This window comes from Lottia gigantea, assembly GCF_000327385.1.
Source record: "Lottia gigantea unplaced genomic scaffold LOTGIsca_5, whole genome shotgun sequence".
NCBI lineage: Eukaryota > Metazoa > Mollusca > Gastropoda > Lottiidae > Lottia > Lottia gigantea.
In genome coordinates, this window is record NW_008709715.1 from 1,483,321 (window position 1) to 1,501,267 (window position 17,947).

Consider the following 17,947-nt stretch of genomic DNA (forward strand, 5'->3'; position numbering starts at 1 on the left):
GGGAGAGAGATTCTACTCACACTTCTAAAATCCATTTATTTTCGCGAACTATATATGTAGTTAATAGTTTAACAATGTAGCCTACTTCTCAATATTCCATATTACAGAGACAAGTTATTTTCTGGTCCAGTGAAAGGCTTAACTGGTTTTGGTGCATGGAAATACAGACAAAAAGTGGTGTGTATACAGTTATCTCAAAATTTATAATTTAAACAATCAACCGATTTCAGAATTCTTTGCACCGGCACTTCTTTTTTGACACTATACATTGCTGATCCTTTCCCGTGTCCTTTTTAGAAATGGGGAAGATTTAAAGCAGACCTGAAGGGATTAGCATACAAGTTAGAACTATGGGGATCATCACTTAGAAACATTGAAGGTAAGTGGAGGCCACAATGATAATTGAATAATATATCAAAATCCTGCTGAGCATCGGCACTGTAAAAACCTTTCGTGAACAATGACTACCACATGGAGGATCCATGGTGGCTTTTTGACTCATTTTGAAATAGGTAGATACAATTTGTTTGAGAACTGTGTCCATGATGGTGTTGGAATAAGATGCATCAAAGACCGAGCCATGCGTTCACCTGGTTTTATGGTCTAATAAGACTCGAAATCTTACACTAGGTATTATAAAAGGTCGCCACTTTAAACGCTTGAGGTACATCTACCAGAAGTTTGAGGATTCTTTCCTCTTGAGGATTTATTCCTCTCTAGCTTTAAACGACATGTCTCTAATTTCAGGTTACCAAGGAACTGGGGTTGTATCCTATTTTGTATTATTGAGATGGCTGTTAAAGTTAAATATATTGATTTTCCTGTTAGTTTTCATCTTTATGAATTTACCTATGATTGCATACCCTTCTTGGAACTTTACCAATTCAACCTCACTCGATGCCGTTTGTTCACAGACGTATATTGTCAATGTTTCTTCTGAAGCATCACAGCTTGTTATAGACTTCTTTCAAGGAACGGTAAGAAATATTTGTCATTTATCGAGTTTTGTTTGATGCTTTATACCACATACATGTATTGTTCTTCAAGGACAATTGTGTCATCATTGCACATTCTCCCAGTCCATTGATGTTCTTACTTACTTTATCCCTGATACCTATATTTTCTTTCTAAGCTTTTTAAGTACTGCTTCAGTGGATTGTTCTCATTTTCACCGTGGTGTCCGTGAGACTGTTTTCTTGTTTCAACCATTGATACCTGAACTAACTCCGAACGACCTGAAGTAGCTGATTAATACAACTGCTTGTGTTGTAGCCGCTGAGGCTACTACTATTTTCCGTATGAAGCTTCCTGTTTTGTTACTGCTGAATCCTATCCTTTCTTTTGCTGCTGTTTTGCTACTTCGGAATAGATCATGTGAATTCTCTTTCCCAGTTAAAGAAACTTGTGTTTTTGTAGGGTTGGATGGAAAATACAGTAATGTTTTATGGATACTATACAGGGTATGGGCTAAACATTGGATCAGCTGGAGCATCCTTTATTTATGATTTACCCTTAGCGTATATTGTATCTACCGTTATATGTTTATTAGTTAGTTTATTTCTCATGACCAGATAGTAAGTATGTTTTATATCAAGTCTTACCAGTCAGCCCTTAGAACAGTTTGTATTTTATGGATCATTGAAGATGATGTGAAATTAAGCACGGCCTGTTGCATAATACATTTATGCCTAGTTAAAGCTCAGGTCCAGAGATCGACCCCAGCGTATGAGAGTTGGATACCAGGCTATCAGTGATGAATGTATGTCTGAGAGCCTGAAACTAAAAAAGCGTTTGGTAATTTGGATTGGAAATTGTAAGCAAATGCCTGCCATGACTTTCATCAATGCAAATTGTTAAATGTTATCTGCGTTCACTGCGTTCACTGCTTTCACTGCGTAAAAGTGTACTCAATACATTTATTCACCAAGCGCTTGATTCATTGTGAATGAAATACTAGGATATTTACAGAACGATCCTTGTGATTTATCATGGTCTATTCTTAATTCAGTTCTTCAAATCTTTTGTTTCATTTTCAGCACTGCTAAAGCCTTTCGACAGAATATACTGGCATCTGGTGAATCTAATTTAGTGTTTACTAATGAATTATTTACAACTTGGGACTTCTCTCTGTGTGATGATCATGCTGCTGAAATTAAACATAGAAGCATTTACAACAACTTTGCGGTAATTATAGTTTTAAAAACGAAATTATGCTGATTATAAACTGAAGAAATGATATTCCTATTGAATCTAATCTAATTGAGTTCAAAGCGAAAGAATTTTCACTGAACGATCTTTTAGTAATTGCCATAGATGTCACAAATCTACGGAGCCTCTAAGGCGCAATTGTAAACATATTTATTTATTATTTCGTTTAAACGAAATAATTATTTCGTTTAAACGAAATAATTAATTCGTTTAAACGAAATAACATCATTTATTTCGTTTAAACGAAATAATTATTTCGTTTTAACGAAATACCCTAAGTTTATTTCGTTTAAACGAATAATTAACTCATCTTTTTATTTCGTTTAAACGAAATAATTATTTCGTTTAAACGAATTAATTATTTCGTTTAAACGAATTAATTATTTCGTTTAAACGAAATAAACATAGGGTATTTCGTTTAAACGAAATAAATGATGTTATTTCGTTTAAACAGAATAATTATTTCGTTTAAACGAAATAATAGATAAATATGTTTACAATTGCGCCTTAGGGGCTCCGTACAAATCTGTTAGTCAACAGAAGTTACAGTTTTGCAACTGTTGCTGCCGGTGGAAGTATAGGGGGTATTTGCCTCTTAGAAAAATGGTTTGTATCCCCAATTGTACCCCCACTTCATATCTAAAAAATTTACGTTATCTGTACTCTAGCTCGGAAGGTTGTCACTGCCACTAGTTGCTGGAAGCTCAGGGGGTGTGCTAATTATCGCCGCTACTTCAGCAAAATGTTTTGTTGAGATGAGTCCATGGTCTCAGATACACTATATGAGAAAGTAGCATAAAATGAACAACTGGAACAGCATCATGAGATGGATTAAGATTACTTTTTGTACTAATAACTGATAATCATTAATAAAGAGTCATTATTTTGTTGTAGGCTGAAATGGCAGAACAGCGGTTTGAAAGGGATAGATTACAGAATATGGTTAGCTGTGATGCTAAGTGTAGTTTATATACCGTCAGATCTATTCTCAATGTATTCGTATTGGGATGTTTATGTGGTGGAGGATACCTGATCTATTTTATAACTTTATTCTCTTCATCATATATAGAGGACGTAAGTTAAGATTCAAACCATTTCACAAACTCTTCTTCGTGAACAACAAATATCCCAAAACAGGATCTGAAGTATATAGTCACCGTCTCTTTAATTATAGACATTTGTAATTGCAACCGTTTTTCTAAGGGTTCAGAAAGCGTCACAGGTCTCGGAACTCTTTCTGATTTGGTCATTTGATTGTACTTGTAGTTTTTATTCATACGAACAAACAAAATATCGCTCTTAGAATACATTAAGCAAACACGTTTCACACTTTTCAAGCTTTTTCTACCCAAAAATCTCAGATAATAAATAGGTAATAAACCTGTTATTTATTTACAGAATGAAGGAAGCAATACCAATAATGTTATACTATTATTAGTTCAATATCTACCATCAATTACCATTACTGTATTAAATGCCCTGTTACCAATTATATTTAAAATAGTGGTTAAATTTGAAAAATACACACAAGATTTCGTCGTGAAGATAACTCTCATCAGGTAAGTCGGAATATTTCAGCAAAATATATATATATATAAATATATATAAAACAAAACTAAATATGGTAATGACGTGGTGTTGTTGCTAAGATCAAAGATTGAGAGCTATAATGTCTTTTCAAGTTGAAATTGTCCAATATTCCACGCCAGTAGCATCATTTTGGTCTTTACGATGATTCTACAATAGAAGCTGATCGAGGAAATTTTTAACGAAGGCCTACTGGAAACCTCACAATATAGTCATTCAACGTTAGGGTAGCATATTCCCCATATTCCATCTCATGTATTTTATATTAAGCAAGGTTCCTTTCTGATTTCTACTTACCGGAAAGCCAAATGCCCTATGCAGTTATCATTGCATTCTTCATTCTACGTTTTGCATTTCAGAACAGTATTTTTGAAACTGGCGTCCCTGACCGTATTAGTTGGTACACTATATGCTGAAATAACTTGTACTACTAAAAATAGCTGTGGTAAAGGAGTTTCACCATGTACAGAGATTCAGGTAAGCTTGTTCAAACAATTAATTGGCATTATCTAAAGTTATCTGTTATCCTGTAGAGAATATAAATACTGTCGTCGTTGATGGGTTGTCGCTACTGTTAATGTTTTAATACAACGTTAATGTTAAATGTATGATGGGTTTGATTTTTTCTGATTATCATTGTTTTCCAAGATAAGTTCCATTTCACGTGATGCTGAATAATCATATATATTCATCAATAGTTTGTATTTGTTTATATTTTCTAGTGTTGGGAAACCTACGTTGGACAACAGTTATACAAATTGGTCATTACAGATTTTCTCGTCGGTGTTGGAACTGTTCTGTTTGTTGAGATTCCGAGAAGGTTAGTGTTACCTTGTTGCTTTCTGTCGAGTTCTTATATGTATATGGTTTTATTCGATCACTTAATATAAAAAAAACTGTTATAAATGTGTGAGTTATTTCCCATATAATATAAATCACATTATAAAATATTATTATACTCCATATACAAATTACGCAATTGAAGTTATATGTTCCTTACTTTGTTGCTTTACAGAATTATTGTAAATAAATGCAAATGTGGTTTAACAGAAAAAATAGGAGCTGCTCAGTTTGATATACCTAAAAATGTATTAGATCTGGTATACGCCCAGATTCTGTATTGGTATGTAGTAATTTTACTGTATATTGCCGATTACAAGTCGCACATTGTTTAATTTTGATTGTCTTTTATATAAGCATGCTTTTTGGATGTTGACCTCACGAAATTTGTGTAGTACTGTTACAAAATAATTGCCATAATTAAATTATTCATAGTTTTTCGTATATTTTTTATTCGTCTTTCTTTGTAGGATGGGAATGTTTTTTGCACCGATTCTTCCAGCCATAGCAGTTCTCAAACTTTTAATTGTCTTTTATGCCAAAAAGGTAACTTTGAAAAAAGCCATAATGTATTAGTAGGCCTATGTTCGGGATTTTAGGTTGTAACAAAGCACAGGAACGGGTATGCAGGCTTAATCTCTAGTGAGAGGATATTGTTTGTGCAGTTAGTTTGAATAATAAAATATAATTTCAATATATGAAATGAAAATCCATATTCTTCAGAATCTGAAAATATAAGATGAATAATGGTTCCAACAGGAACATTAATATCTATGGAAATTGTAATAAATATTTTTGAAATACAAAGGTCATAATCTACAAACATGACTATAACAGGATATAGAGGTTATCCTTGTTCCTGGAGCCTTCTATTACGCCATAAGCTACCTCTTCAAATTATTAAAAGGTTTTTTGGTCAATCGTAAAGAGGTGCAATGAAGTGTCTTGTTTGTGATCCTTTATCGTTGTTATTTGCTGCTTTCTAAGATGGTCATGTTGTATTTTTCAGCTTTCAGCCTTATTTGCTTGTGAGCCACCAGAGAAACCTTACAAAACATCTCGATCAAATAGTTTCTTCATGGTAGTTTTAATATTAGCCTTCTTTATATGTTGTTTTCCTATTGGATACACAATGGCCACGTAAGTAATGTATTAAAAAAATATTTCTTGTTGTTTCATCGGATGTTTACTTTCGTTGTATTACTGACCGAATCGCTTGCAATGTTCCTTCAAAAACTACAAAGTTGTAAAGCAGAAACGAACAAAATGATCCATTTACATCGTCATGAAGTTAAAACGTTATTCTTCCAGATTAGCACCATCCAAAAGTTGCGGTCCTTTTCGACAATATAACTTCATGTACAATGCTATAACAGTGCCTGTTTTTAATGGACCAGTTGGGTTTCAGAATTTCTATAATATCATAACATCACCTGCAGTTACAGCATCAACTATTATAATATTACTGTAAGTATGGTTATTATACTAGACTACAGCTAACTATTAGCTTCCAGCTCTTCCATCTGAGCCCAAAGACTTAATTGGATTTGAGCTCCACACTGTGCCGGATGTCACACACGTATGTGTGGGTCAACTAGGCATCCCTTTCGTATTGTAAAACGAGCTAGTATCAAAGAGGTACTCCAAGCTTCTCTGGGGGTGAGGGGGTTACACGTCAATGCGCCTGACATTTTTTTAAATGAACTAGGAAACATTAGCACATCAAAGCATAGTATTTGAGTATAAATCATGTGTTCAAAAGAGATTGTACTTTCCCTTTAATATCTGAAGGTTATAACCTGATATCTTATTATATATTTATCACCGATAAACATCAACAGTATGGATTGTGTACTAGTCAACCCGTGTTTACGCTATCTATTACATACTCTATAGGTATAAATACTATATTAGATCTATACATTCTATTGATTATTGGCCATTTAAATTAATCTTTCTACATTTCCGATTGCTTGTCTCCTCTGATAATCCTAAACTATACATACACAAATTTATATATTTAGATCAGATTGTTAAGATGTGTTGTTTTCTAGCCGTTTCTTTTTATCTTTTTATTCACAAGGGTCATTTATTGCTTCTATTGACATCTACTATTTCCCGTCAGCTGTTTTGTGGTTCATGTAATTATAGAAATGATTTACTGTAAATGACATCGATATCGCTAACACTATAACATAAGGGCCCTTGCAATAGCTACGACGAAAAACGCTTAGTTTCAATAGAATTGCAAGACGCACAGAAAGTCTAGAAAAACTTTTTAAAATCCCTTTGTGAACCACTACACAAGCAATGCCTTAAAATTGTTATTGATAATATGACTTACTTTCAGGGTTTTAATCTATTATTGTTCGTCTATGTCGTCAGCACATAAAGATATGAGTAATTTATTACGAGAAGAAATAGTATTGGTAGGGTAAAATTTTATTATTGTCACGTTTTGTTAAAGCCATATCCTTATATCTTACCAGGAAGTCTTTAAATCGAAACGTTGCATTACACTTCTGTGAGTCATTCAGTGGATGGTCTGTCTTCCTTCCAGGAGCAGAAAAGTAGTATGTTAAACTACATGACATAGCATTTAATTTTAAACCACACTTTCTGTAATCAAGCCTGTAGCTATAGGGGTAAGGGAAAAAAAAATTCTTCCAACCGAGCAATTTCATTACTTTAACTATACTCCCTCCAGATATATTACTTACCTGAAAAGTCAAGTCTGGCTACGGGCCTGTCTGTAATTGTGCTTTTTGTTTTTTTTTTCTTCTAATTACGATGTTCATTTAAAATGATACCTTGTGTTGCAGGAAGGAAAAGATCGTCAGTTCTTATTAAATAAGCTACAAGATGCTACAGGGGAAGTTCCTGTGATGCACAGAAGGAGATCGATGTCACAAACACCAAAATCGCCGTCATTACCTAGAACAGATTCGCCGATAGTACAAGGAGATACAGAATCCAAACCGTACCTCAATGCTAAAAGTAGAAGTAACACAATTGAAAAGATTCAATATGGGTCACCCCCTAATACTGTTAATAATGACGACGATTTTGATTTTTAAACAGTCCAAGAGAATGATGATCATATTTGATCGATTTGTAATCATTTCTGAAAATGGTTCGGATTCATCCATGACGATCTTATATGTGTTTTAGTGTAACATGAAATAATATCCATCAATCCATGAAAATGACGTTGATTTGTAAAGTATAAACAATGAAAATGACGTTGATTTGTAAAGTATAAACAATGAAAATGACGTTGATTTGTAAATGATAAACAATGAAAATGACGTTGATTTGTAAAGGATAAACAATGAAAATGACGTTGATTTGTAAATGATAAACAATGAAAATGACGTTGATTTGTAAATGATAAACAATGATAATGACAATGATTTGTAAAGGATAAACAATGAAAATGACGTTGATTTGTAAATGATAAACAATGAAAATGACGTTGATTTGTAAAGGATAAACAATGAAAATGACGTTGATTTGTAAATGATAAACAATGAAAATGAAAGTTGTAAACATGAACTATGAAAATGACATTATTTTGTAAATTTTCATTTGAATCCAAATAAATTGAAAAAATATTAATTTTCAAAGATCTTTCCGTCCATAATTTGTGATATTTTGGTTATTTAACTATCTACTGTAAAGTGAAATAATAAATCAAATTGATTAACTTCTTGTTTTTAAAAGTTTTGATAACCTTTATATATTTATTTTTCAGTTTATAATATATTTGTTTATCTGTGATAATTTATATTTGAATAATATATATATTTATGTAAAGCTTAGTACATCCTTCTTTGTTTTTGAAGCGACGCGAAACTTAAAGTTATTTTGGAAATTATAAAATGGTACAAATAGAAGATCATAGATGCAAACTATGGGCTGTCTTCACATTTTGTCAAAAAAAATATTTTGTTGACCTTGACTTTTTTCACGATTAGTGCATTATTTCATAAATGAAGCAAACAATCCAGAACATGCTAAAGCCGGTATAATTGCCAACTTAAACCAACACGCCTACATCCAACCATCCAAAACTAATAGAAAGGTCAACTTATAAAATCATTAAAAGGAACAAAAACATTTATCCTAGGTCGATATGAACTATAGTTTGACCACAATAGATTTTAATTCTGACCAGTGACAACATGACCATACACGTTTATTTACTTAACAGATTAATAATTGAATTACTGTATTACTTATAACATATAATATATTTTAACAATATTGCACTAAAGGACAACTTAGCTTAGTTTATCATCACAACGCCAGGAATGGTGACAATTTTTCGAACTTTTTGGAAACCAATCACAAACACACTCTTTGATATTAATTATTGTATTTATAACATTTTGCATAACACTCATGTTCCTTTTGTACCGGTACTGTATCTATATTCTACTGATATATCGTACCATTGCTAAAGGAACTTGCATTACATTACATATTGACCTTGATCTAATTTCAAGATGCATTGTTGTCTATTTATGCAGTACAAATTATTTTAAGACTTAAAGGTGGGGCCTACATAATGTGTCTATTGAACATGGCATTATTTTTCAAAGAACAAACAAGTCATATCCTGTAGAGTTTAAAAAACTTATACCTTTTATGAAATATAAATGTTCTAATCGTGCTATTGTGCAATATCATGCTTCCCTTTAAGAAGTACAATGTCCTCTGGATATAGGTCTATTGTTTGCGTATAGTGGGCAAAGTTAAAGCAGCGGCGTTTCTGAGAATCATTCGGTGGTTGAGGTTGGGTTCGAGTATGAGGTCCTGTATAGTTTAAAAAAAACTTATACCTTTTATGAAATATAAATGTTGTAATCGTGCTATTGTGCAATATCATGCTTCCCTTTAAGAAGTACGATGTCCTCTGGATATAGGTCTATTGTTTGCGTATAGTGGGCAAAGTTAAAGCAGCGGCGTTTCTGAGAATCATTCGGTGGGTGAGGGTGGGTTCGAGTATGAGGTCCTGTATAGTTTAATAAAAACTTATGCCTTTTATGAAATATAAATGTTGTAATCGCGCTATTATGCAATATCATGCTTCCCTTTAAGAAGTACAATGTCCTCTGGATATAGGTCTATTGTTTGCGTATAGTGGGCAAAGTTAAAGCAGCGGCGTTTCTGTGAATCATTCGGTGGGTAAGGGTGGGTTCGAGTATGAGGTCACATAATTCTAAGGGGCTAACAGCAGCTCTACGAATAGAAATTTGAAAGAGTGAGTGTGTGTTCACTAGTCACTCCATCCTACCCATATATTAACGTCTCTGAGTATTAGAGGGAATGTTGTTCTCGTGATTGCTGTTTGAAACAACATGTATTTATACACTTATCGAAACAACAGAATCCATTATTGATTGTAATATGCTTGTTGGTGATTCGGTTGACTAGCTTATATATTATTTATTTCTTAATAGACTTAGTACAACAACTACTTGGCCCACCTGATCCTTTTACAGAGGCAAGTGATTAAAATTAATTTCACGTATAGACACACAATGGTCAAGATATTACAGACTTCGTTTTATACCTTGGCCACTATTCTTGCATCACAGAATGCAGCGATTTAATTGGATTGTAGGCCAATACAGCCAACCACAGCCTTCGACAGAGAAGACTTTAATCTTTATAGCTTATTATTAACAGATGTTCCAGGGCTCTGATTGGCTGTATTCACTAACTTACAAACCAATCAAATCACTACATTTACAAACCTCCGTGATTCAAAAAGTGGCTATTGTAGTCAAGGTATAAGACAAAGTTCGTAATACCTTGATCATTGTGAAGATGGAATATACACGTATTTCCTTTAATGAACGTGGTGAACTTGATGAAAAGAGCTGATTGATTCTAACCAATAGTTTGTTCCTGATAAATGAATTAATAATATTGTGTTGATTTAACCTTTTATTCAAATCGAGTGAGATAATGTTCAGTTTGGATTGTAAAGCCGATTATATTCTATCATGAAAACATATTTTTCACCAGAAGAGATTTGATAATCGTCATTTTTATTCACAGCAAAAAAGGAATAACATAATATTTGAAAGGGATTGTAAAGAAGTTTCTTTAATTGTTGTATGTGTATCAGGGAAAATTGATATGGTGCAAATTGATGCTATCAGTGTCTCCGATACACATTACAAATTTTGAAAACCTTTTTACAAACCTTTTTCCCAACAGCGCTGTGGTCTGCGATGTGTTATGCATTCACATACTAGTAAGTATTGAAACACCGACCGATGTTACTGTAAACGTTTAACCGGATGTGTTACTTTAAAATTGTAAAAGTTTTACGCGGCTGTTTGTTGGTGTAAAATGTTTAAGCGACTGTTAGGTTACTGTCAGATGTTTAAGTACAAAGGTGACGGACGTAACCGTAAAAGTGGAACCGGCTGCTGATCTTTGTTAAACTTAAACCATTAGTTGCAGTAAAGTTAGTAACTAATGTTTAAAAACTAGCTGTAGTTCCGATGAGATGTGAAAAAACTGGTCGTTAGGTACTTTAAAATGTTAACCGACTGTGTTACTGTATACGACAAAACTGGTGTGTTACTGTAACACATTTAACCAACTGTTACTGACTGTCAAATGTTTAACTAGATGTGTTATTGTAAAAGATCAACCAACTGTTAGTTACTGCAAAAGTTTTACCGACTGTTAGTTACTGCAAAAGTTTTACCGGTTGTGTTACTGAAAGATGTTTAACCGACTGTTTGCTACTGTAAAGGTTTTACCAGCTGTGTTACTGTAAAGGTTTTACCAGCTGTGTTACTGTAAAAGTTTTACCGGTTGTGTTACTATAAAAGTTTTACCGGTTGTGTTACTGTAAAAGTTTTACAAGTGTTAGTTGCTGCTTTAGTTTTACCGGCTGTGTTACTGAAAAAGTTTTACCGGCTGTGTTACTGTAAAAGTTTTACCGTCTGTGTTACTGTAAAAGTTTTACCGTCTGTGTTACTTAAAAGATTAACATACTGTTAGTTACTGCTACACATCGTCTTACCGGCTGTGTTACTGTAAAGGTGTAACCAGTTGTTTGTTACTGCTATAGTTTTACCGGCTGTGTTACTGTAAAAGTTTGACCGTCTGTGTTATTGTAAAATGTTTGACCGACTGCTAGTTACTAAGCAATGTTTATGATTATTCAAATTAAAGTAGACAAATTTATTAATCTTAAGTGGAAACCAATTGAGTCTCTTTAACTAAGATTGGGATATTAAAGGAATAAAATAAGTTTGTTGACGCACATAAAATGATGAGTTCCTTGATCAAATAGACCCCTTCTATTGCTTTATTCGTTTATTTCAATAACAGATTGTAAGATTGTGGGGTATATCTATATAGAAATTACCATGTCAATGTAAAATCTATTCAAAGAAAAGTCTTTTTATAAGTTATTAATCCAAGATAAAATACCAAATACATAACAACTCACTAGCTAGTAAGGTCGTCTCTTATTCTTTATCTCGTTTCTTTAAACGTTTGGAAAAAGGAAGTTAACGGTCTGTGTGTGTTTACATGACTGGATTATCTACTGATAAGTTGACTTTACACATCATGAATCGAGTAGGACATTACGATGTGGAGTCTCTAGACTTGGATAATGCGAATGGTGGAGGGGTATATACATCAAGCCCGGGATTTTCACCAACACCAAATGGTTATGATGGAAGAAAATCTATCATCAGTAATAAACGTCTTCACAGAAGACAATATAAAGCACAGAGTAAACATAATATACAGTTGGATCATTTCGTGAAAACACCATCACTATCACAAAGACTTCGGTAGGTTAACCTTTTTGTTGCTGAATGCTAAGTTTTTGAATTAGTAAACATCAGCATCACCGAGTTACACTTGAGTGTACCTGTATATACAGATGTATTCAAATCTCGTTAGATTAAAGGGTTGAGATAGTGTCAAAGTTTGGGTATCAAATGATATTTGCGATAATGACGTCATAATTTGGAACAAACTTTGGACATTAAATCTTAATCGTGCAAATAGAAAGTTTTAGGGTCCCTCATATTTATGCATTGCTAGAAATCCCAAGAACTTATATTATTATGGGAAAAGCATTTGTTCCGGCTGATATAGGGAACTGCATGCATATAACTTTCTGATTATCTGTAATGTTATCTTATTTTCAGTGAGATTAGCCAAGAAGAAAAACTACAACTGCGATTAAAGAAAAAAAATTCTGTAAGTAACATTTCCAACAATTGCTTTGAAACTATTACAAGAAATAGGGTTTGGGAGAAATGTGTTTTAACATGCATGAACGAACATGCATTAAAATTATTTATTTTATCATGAACGACTTGTAAATTTAGTTTTTATTTCCGTCCCCTATATAATGTTTACGTGCTTAAGAGTTATAATGAAGAATTTTTAAATTATTTAACACGCAAAGCTAAGATTCCATATACGCGTCATGCGGATCCGTCATGCGTCATCCGTCATGATCGAAATGGTTGGTTTAAGAGGGTATGATTCCATATATATGCAGAAGCAGTATCCGTCAAATGGTCTCCGTCATGCGTCAAAAAAAAATGGCCGGGTGTAGCGATTTTTGACATACCCGGATGCCTTTACGCGCGGAGATCTCCCAAATGTGATATATTTTGTGGAGATTCCCTGTCTTTTTTATGCACCAAGGCATCCATCTGTCTAGAAGACCGTGCGTCGAAAGAAAAATAACGCATACGTTTAACGCACATATGGAATCATATTTGACGCATGACGGATCCGCAAGGGCCATTTTTGTCCGCATGATGATAAATTAAAGTGATGGGTGCACCATTCTTTTTGACTAATCATACTTTAGTCTCAGAAATGGGATTTTTTATCCTGCCAATCAGTAGGCCTTAGTGTTCACAGCTCACCGTCGAAATTTGTGCCTAATTCAAATACATGTGTGTCCAGAATTACGTTTAAGTGTTGAGATACTTTGTGATGAAAACATATATCGAATTGTGGGTAAAATTCCTAGTACGAGATATTTTTAAAGGAATTATGCGATTGTCGTACATATCTAGTACTTCTCAAAACTATTTACATATTTTCAATAATCAAATCAATCCCCCAAAATGGCGCAACTGTTCCTTTAAATGAAATATTCAAACATATATTTAGAATAATTTGATAATTTGTTAATTCATTTTTTTCAAGATAGATTTAATTCAACTGATTTATCATAATTATCAACATACATTATATAAAATGTTGAATTATATAAGAAACGTTGTATGAGATATTTGAAATAATTTGATCGAAATTAGGTCAAATGTTTTATCATATGTAAATTGATCTGTGGTTTTGTTGCAGTTAAGTTTAAAATAACTTGTTCAATGGTTTTGCTACAATTAAGATAAATTTGATCAAATTTTATATCATATGTTTAAGATGAATTGATCAATGGTTTTGTTACAAGGTTAAATCATAAAACTAAAAATTATAAATGTGTCTTACTATCTTATATTCAAAGCATACAAATAAACTTGATTAAATTAGTATACTGAAATTGTGATTAAATATCACAGACATGATGATTTGAAAGCAAAATTAAATTTAAAAGCGATAGATTTAGTAATATGTCGACAAACGCATTTGTTTGCATTATAACTTGAAGACGCATTTTTATAATTAATTTATTATGCTTCTTGCGTGTTTCAAGTTGTGACCTAGAATACATGCTCAGCATAATAGGTTCCAATTCCCATGAGTAATTTCAGATCAATTCTCGCAATTTCAGGAATATATGATTATTAACATGCAACATGAATATAACATTTCCGCTCTTTTGTTAACATTTTTATTCAGAATTCGATTTGTATTAACCATGTTTATTGCAGGTTTGATTAAGAATTTTAAAATATTTATGAATTAAAAAAAAAAACAATATTATAGGTTATACACATTGATTGGAGTTATGATGGGTTTGTAATTTCGTCATTTTAACAGAATTATTTAGAATTGAGACAGTATTAATATTAATCAACAAGTTGAAAAATAAATCTCAATATTTCTTTTAGAAATGGTCTGGAAGTCTGCCATGTTGTTCATCACTGAAGAACTTAAGAGAAAAGGTTGAGTTTTGGGGAAGCTCTATCAGGTCTATTGAAGGTGTGTTATTTATTATCATTGACAATATGCTATTAAGAGCGTCCTTCAATATAGAATATATAATTAAATATATACATGCCATATACGTCTGAGTAATAGTGGGTATCATGGTGAAGTAAACAAAATAATTTGTAAAGAATTTGTGATTTGGTGAAGTCAAAATTCTTTATTAGGATTATGACTAAAAGTCATTTCGAAATATTGACGAATTCTAGGTTAATAATTAAAAATAAAAAATCAAAGAAAAATTTAGAGAAACAAAATGCTTTGTCACCTTTTATACCATACGATAGGTTCAGATTTAAAAAAAAAAATTTGCAACTGCTTTTTCCAATTGATTAATTAACAATAACAATCATCAACTCTCACCAAGAAATTTCTGATTATTTTTATGGGTAATTAAGATAGGATACAGAGCAATTAGCTAAGGCTTTTTAAACTTTGAAATTTGATTCCCAACTCGTTTCAAAGATTGAGTAAAATAGTTTGAAGTGCCTGTTGAAGGGAAATGACTTCAGATTTTATTGCTCTATTAACAGGTCATCAAGGCACTGGTGTCATTTCCTTCTTTATATTATTACGATGGTTATTTGGTATGAATCTGGCTTTATTTGTGATCAGTTTTGGATTTTTAAATCTACCAATCTTATTGTTTGATCAACAATCATATTATCTTGGTGTAGAAGAGACGTTTATTGAACAATGTACAGCTAATTATACTGTTAAAGTATCAGATGATGGTTTACAACTTTTTCTTGACTTTTTTCTTGGCAGTGTAAGTTGAAATGGACTTTTACGCCATATTTGGTAATGACAACGGGTAGTATCTGGCATACGTCCTATGAAATAAGCAAAAATTTTGACAGAGATGTGCTATACAAATTGAGGTTCTTCCTTATTACTTTTCATCAATAAAGCAGATTATGACAATGCTTGATTTCCTTATAAACAGCTTGCCAATGACTGGTATATTGTGCGAGGGTTGCTTTTTTCCTACTGAACAATGTAAACACTTTGAATTTAATTTCGATGAGTTTCTTTTTTTATGTTTTAGGGCTGGATGGAGAAGACACCCGTATTTTTTGGGTATTATCCAGGAAAATATATGACAGATGGCTCATATATTTATAACTTCCCACTGGCTTATTTATTTGTTATTATTATATGTTTGTTATTATCAGTATTCCTCATGGCTAGATAGTAAGTATATATATCACAATAACACTATTGGTTCAATACTAATTAGTATAACTCGAACCCACCCTCTGGTTAATAAAACCAGCTCAAATGAACGTACAGTAAGGGTTATGGTAAGGTAGTCTTCTGGATCGAGTTTGCTACATATACATATAGAACTCTCTGGTTTTTAGTGCCCACGTTCCCGTTGTTTCCTTTCTTCACACATACTAAGTACATGCATCAATAAGTTAAACTCGTAAAATTGTTTTTCTGATTTCAGTTCTGTAAAAGCTTTCAGAAAAAATGCTTTAGCCGATGAACAAGATACGTTATATACAGCAATGGTATATTGTAGTTGGGATTATTCCTTGAAATATGAAAGAGTGTGTGAGACTAAGAAACGCAAACTTCGTTACACTTTAGCAGTAGGTTCAATGATTTGAGAGCTTTTTTTTCAAATTTCAAAGGATATCATAGCATAGCATATTGCTGATGTCAAGTCTGGACAGCGTTGCATAGGTGGTGCACACGTGCAAACCCCTTGACAATTTGAGGTAACTCTTACGTATGCAACAAAAAATATTAATTTTGCAAAGTTTTCAAACTAAGTATAAAATCTACTTTCAGAGTGAAATGCAAGATCAACGTTTCCTGAAAAACAGAGATGAGAAAATGGAACAATGTCCCTATCGCTGTATGCTATATCTTGTTCGAATTATTGTGAATCTATTTGTCATAGCGTGTTTAGGCGGAGCAGGGTATGCTATTTTTAAAGCAAGTGAATTCTCCAGTTCTTGGACCACAGTGGTAAGTACAGTTTTGTCCACATTAAATAGGTCTTAGTTCTCAAAATTACAATACGTCTCTCAGACATGGTCGCTCAATAAGTTTCAGTAAGCTATTAAAACCATTTTTATGTAGATGTAGTCATTTTATAGAAAGGATCGCATCCAGACGAGATCTTTGCTGCTGCTCCTGCTGATGGTGATGATGATATGATGAGATGGTGATGATGATATGATGATGATTAAGTTGATGATTAAGATGATCATAACCATTCCAGTGAAGCAATTATAGATGTAAATGAATAGGCCAATTTAAAATATTCGTGTATTGTAGAATACAGTAGAATCTGGTACCAACAAAATCCTGCTATTTCTGGTAGAATTTCTACCATCTATAACAATAACAGTGTTAAATGCTGTGTTACCACTGGTATTTGAAATCGTAATTATGGCTGAGAGATATACACAAGACTTTGTCATCAAATTATCATTAGTAAGGTATGTATTTTCTACTATTGACACTATTACTGTTGAAGCCAGGAATTATTTTACGGTATCTCATAAGTGGAGCACAGCATATAGAAAGTACAATATCAGTGGCAATTTCAAGCATAGTGCTTGATAAATTTATGTAATGTAGGCCCCACTACTGTCATAAAGTTTTATATCTTCTTTATAGGACAGTATTTCTGAAACTTGCCTCAGTAGCTATATTGATAGCGTCTATTTACACTGGAGTTATCAGCTGTACAACTAAAGATAGTTGTGGATCCATAACAGCTCCCTGTCCATCTATAACGGTAAGAACAAAAATATAGAATCGCCATAAAAGATGGACATGTGAGTCCGGGAGCACAATGTATTTTTTTTTCAGGCAAACGTTAGACATTGCCTGGCCTTAGACAAGAATATGGATTTTTTTTGTTCGGGTAGATACATTCCGACCCCTAAAAAAAATGACTGTTTCATCAGAGAACATCGACAAATTTTTTTAGGTTTTGATAGCTAAGACACCAATTCTAGGCAACATTCCTTGGAAATCACTCGCTGCTCTTGCGATGTGTCTAAATTATCACCACATTCTTTGTATATATTACAGTGTTGGGAGACCTATGTTGGACAAGAATTATACAAATTGGTTTTAATTGATTTCTTTGTCATCATTTGAAAGTTCC

At 32.9% G+C, this 17,947-nt stretch overlaps 3 protein-coding genes across 3 annotated transcripts in view; 2 read left to right on the forward strand and 1 right to left on the reverse strand.

The window, feature by feature from the left end:
- Positions 1-484, reverse strand: part of LOTGIDRAFT_228947 (hypothetical protein) — a gene marked incomplete at its 5' end in the record, with an annotated part of 8,830 nt that extends 8,346 nt beyond the window's left edge. The window contains one exon of the mRNA XM_009061805.1: positions 469-484. Coding sequence (XP_009060053.1) covers positions 469-484 — 16 coding nt within the window. The remainder of the gene's footprint in view (positions 1-468) is intronic.
- LOTGIDRAFT_53152 (hypothetical protein) lies at positions 301-7,502 on the forward strand (the record flags this gene model as incomplete). The annotated part of the gene is made up of 14 exons (XM_009061677.1): positions 301-379; positions 748-977; positions 1,417-1,574; positions 2,037-2,184; positions 3,103-3,286; positions 3,614-3,767; positions 4,155-4,272; positions 4,518-4,615; positions 4,811-4,918; positions 5,106-5,181; positions 5,645-5,775; positions 5,947-6,102; positions 6,986-7,064; positions 7,458-7,502. Coding segments are annotated over 14 exons (1,764 nt in total), but the record flags the coding sequence as incomplete, so codon positions are not given.
- A 4,699-nt stretch (positions 7,503-12,201) lies between these two features.
- LOTGIDRAFT_228949 (hypothetical protein) overlaps positions 12,202-17,947 on the forward strand; it is a gene marked incomplete at its 5' end in the record, with an annotated part of 9,837 nt that continues 4,091 nt past the window's right edge. Inside the window, 9 exons of the mRNA XM_009061806.1 lie at positions 12,202-12,470; positions 12,834-12,885; positions 14,718-14,808; positions 15,348-15,583; positions 15,863-16,008; positions 16,268-16,412; positions 16,615-16,794; positions 17,107-17,270; positions 17,452-17,572. Of these exons, the coding sequence (XP_009060054.1) occupies positions 12,202-12,470; positions 12,834-12,885; positions 14,718-14,808; positions 15,348-15,583; positions 15,863-16,008; positions 16,268-16,412; positions 16,615-16,794; positions 17,107-17,270; positions 17,452-17,572 (1,404 nt within the window). The remainder of the gene's footprint in view (positions 12,471-12,833; positions 12,886-14,717; positions 14,809-15,347; positions 15,584-15,862; positions 16,009-16,267; positions 16,413-16,614; positions 16,795-17,106; positions 17,271-17,451; positions 17,573-17,947) is intronic.